The 2,494-nt window shown below is 42.2% G+C and overlaps 1 protein-coding gene across 1 annotated transcript; it reads left to right on the top strand.

Annotated features, from left to right (window-relative positions):
- The first annotated feature begins 1,305 nt into the window (after nucleotides 1-1,305).
- LOC131153933 (uncharacterized) lies at nucleotides 1,306-2,130 on the top strand. Its single transcript, XM_058106377.1, has one exon. It carries the CDS (start codon nucleotides 1,306-1,308, stop codon nucleotides 2,128-2,130), a length of 825 nt encoding a protein of 274 aa, XP_057962360.1.
- The last annotated feature ends 364 nt before the right edge of the window (nucleotides 2,131-2,494 follow it).

Raw genomic sequence — 2,494 nt, 5'->3', positions numbered from 1 at the left:
CCTGACAGTCCGGACCAGGGTGTGGCGGGCCCATCGTACTTAAAGACATTTTTGACTCGGCAGTGGTCGACTAGCCATTGTCGGGTCCCGCCTTCGGGCTGCACAACCCGTCATTGGGGGGGGGGGGTAATACATGACATCAGCTAGCTATTCATCCTGGGTAGATTTTCAGTATTACAGTTATGTCAAATATTTCATGATCGGTATGAATTATTAGAAACTATGAAAGTATACGATTATTCAGTATGTTATGATGAATGTTTTTCAGCTTATGAAATGTACTGTATATGTATTATAGCAATAAATATTCATGTTGCCACACAGCTGTATTTAGTTTATTTTCCCTTACTGAGAAGTGTCTCCCCCCGAACTTAAATGATTTTCAGGAAACCCAGAAGGACCGGCAGATCGAGGCCACCGTTTAGTTAGTACGATACTGCTCCGCTAGGAGGGCAGTTTTTGATCTAGGAATAGTAGATTGATGTTGTGAGTTCTTAGATATATTTATATTATGTATTTTTTTTGGAGATTGTACATAAACACAGTGTTTTGGATTATAGTTAACTCTGGTATTATGTATTTCGTGGTTATGAGAATGTGATTTTCATTTACTGCTGCTTAGGTTTCCGCTGTGAATGTTAGATGTGTCCCCGTTACCCACGGGTTCGGGTTGACCTTGTTATTAAATATATTTTATTATATGATTAGATAAGTAGCTCGTTACACGCATAACCTTCAAGAGTCACTAGGGAAGAATTTCTCACCTTCCAAAATAAAATGGAGGATATGTTCAACCTGCTCTTATAGCAAAAGAGTTAGGAAGGGCATGTCCCTCACCAACAACAGGTGAGTCCTGATCCACCCAACAAAGTAGATAAACCAAAGGAGAGTGAGGAAAAAACCCACCTCACTAAAAAGGTGGAAGACGTGAATAGCGTGGATGCCAGTGAGCTAAGATCTACCAAATTGGAAGAAAGGATTAAGAAGAATAACCAAATTGAGAAGATGATGAAAAAGGGAAGGACCAACCCCTTCTACGGGGAAGCCTCTGTAAGATCTCCAGAGCCGCAATTCACCAAAGAAGTGATGGAGGTCCCGTTATCCAGCAAATTCAAAATGTCGACCTTTGAAAGATACGAGGGTTTGTCTGACCCGATCGATCATCTAGACACCTTCAGGGTGTTGATGCAATTGCAAGGCGCTCCTGACGCCATCATGTGCTGAGCTTTTGTAGCAACCCTCAAAGGTAGTGCTAGGAATTGGTACCGAACCCTGCAACTTGGATCAATCGGTTCCTTCTCAGAGATGGAGCAGTTGTTCACTGACCACTTCCTTAGTAGTTGTAGAATTGTCAAAACATCAGCCCATCTAATGAGCATGGTTCAGGGAGAAATGGAGACTCTAAAAAAGTTCATGCACCATTTCATCCGCAACCTAGATATGGGAGTGGCTTTGGCAGCTCTAACCACGGTCTTTCAGCCTAGAAACTTCCTATATTCACTAGGGAAGAAGCCACCGACTGATATGGGAGAACTGATGGCCAGAGCGCAAAAGTATATCAACCTGGAGGAAATGATGGACACTAGAGGGAATCAGATCAAATTGAAAAGGAAGGGTAGTAGTCAAGAGAATGGCAAACTTTCCAGACCCGCGAAGAAACAAGAGGCCAGCACGCTGCACACCAGCTCTAAGATGAGAGGGCAACCCAACAAGTTCTCCACCTATACACCACTGAACGCACCATGGAATGACATGTTGATGCATATAAGAAAGAAGGAATATGTCTTGTGGCCCATACCTATGCGAACCCCCTCATATAAATGGAACATGACCAAGTTCTATCCATTCCATAGGGATCACGAGCATGATACAGAAGAATGTATTCAACTGAAGAATGAAATTGAAGCCTTGATAAAAAAGGGATACTTGTTGAGATTCATAAAGAAGGGAGATCGACAAAGGGAAACTCGTGAGCAGAAAAACCCAAATAGGGACAAGAAGGAAGAACATATCATAGGAGAAATCGCGGTGATCTTTGGAGGGTTTGCTAGTGGCAGAGACAATGAAGGCGCTCGTAAAAATATGCTAAGTAGGTACTCTCAACGGAAAAAGGGGAACCAAGCGGTATAAGGAAAAAACAAGATGATGTTATCGTCTTTGATAGCAAAGATGAAGAAGGAGTGCAACAACCACATGACGACGCTCTAGTGGTCTCCCTGCTAAGGCGTGTAATGACCTAAAAATTTAAATAATTAGAAAATATAATGAATAGAATGGATTAAAGGATAATAAGGGGCAAGGGAAGGATTTAAGAAGGAAAAGCATGCCTCGTCAACGAATGTCCTGTCTTTGTTGATGAGTGTCCTTCTAAGCTCGTCGATGAATATAGTTCCTCGTCGATGAAGGAATCCTGAGAGAGTATATTTTGGAACTCAGAATTTCATCGACGAAGGTATCTTCTCATCGATGAAGCCTCTATAGCACCTTGTCGATG

The sequence above is a fragment of the Malania oleifera genome, chromosome 4 (genome assembly GCF_029873635.1).
Source record: "Malania oleifera isolate guangnan ecotype guangnan chromosome 4, ASM2987363v1, whole genome shotgun sequence".
NCBI classification, from domain to species: Eukaryota; Viridiplantae; Streptophyta; class Magnoliopsida; order Santalales; family Ximeniaceae; genus Malania; species Malania oleifera.
Note: the sequence above shows the minus strand (reverse complement) of the source record. Positions and strands in the feature narration are given on the sequence as shown.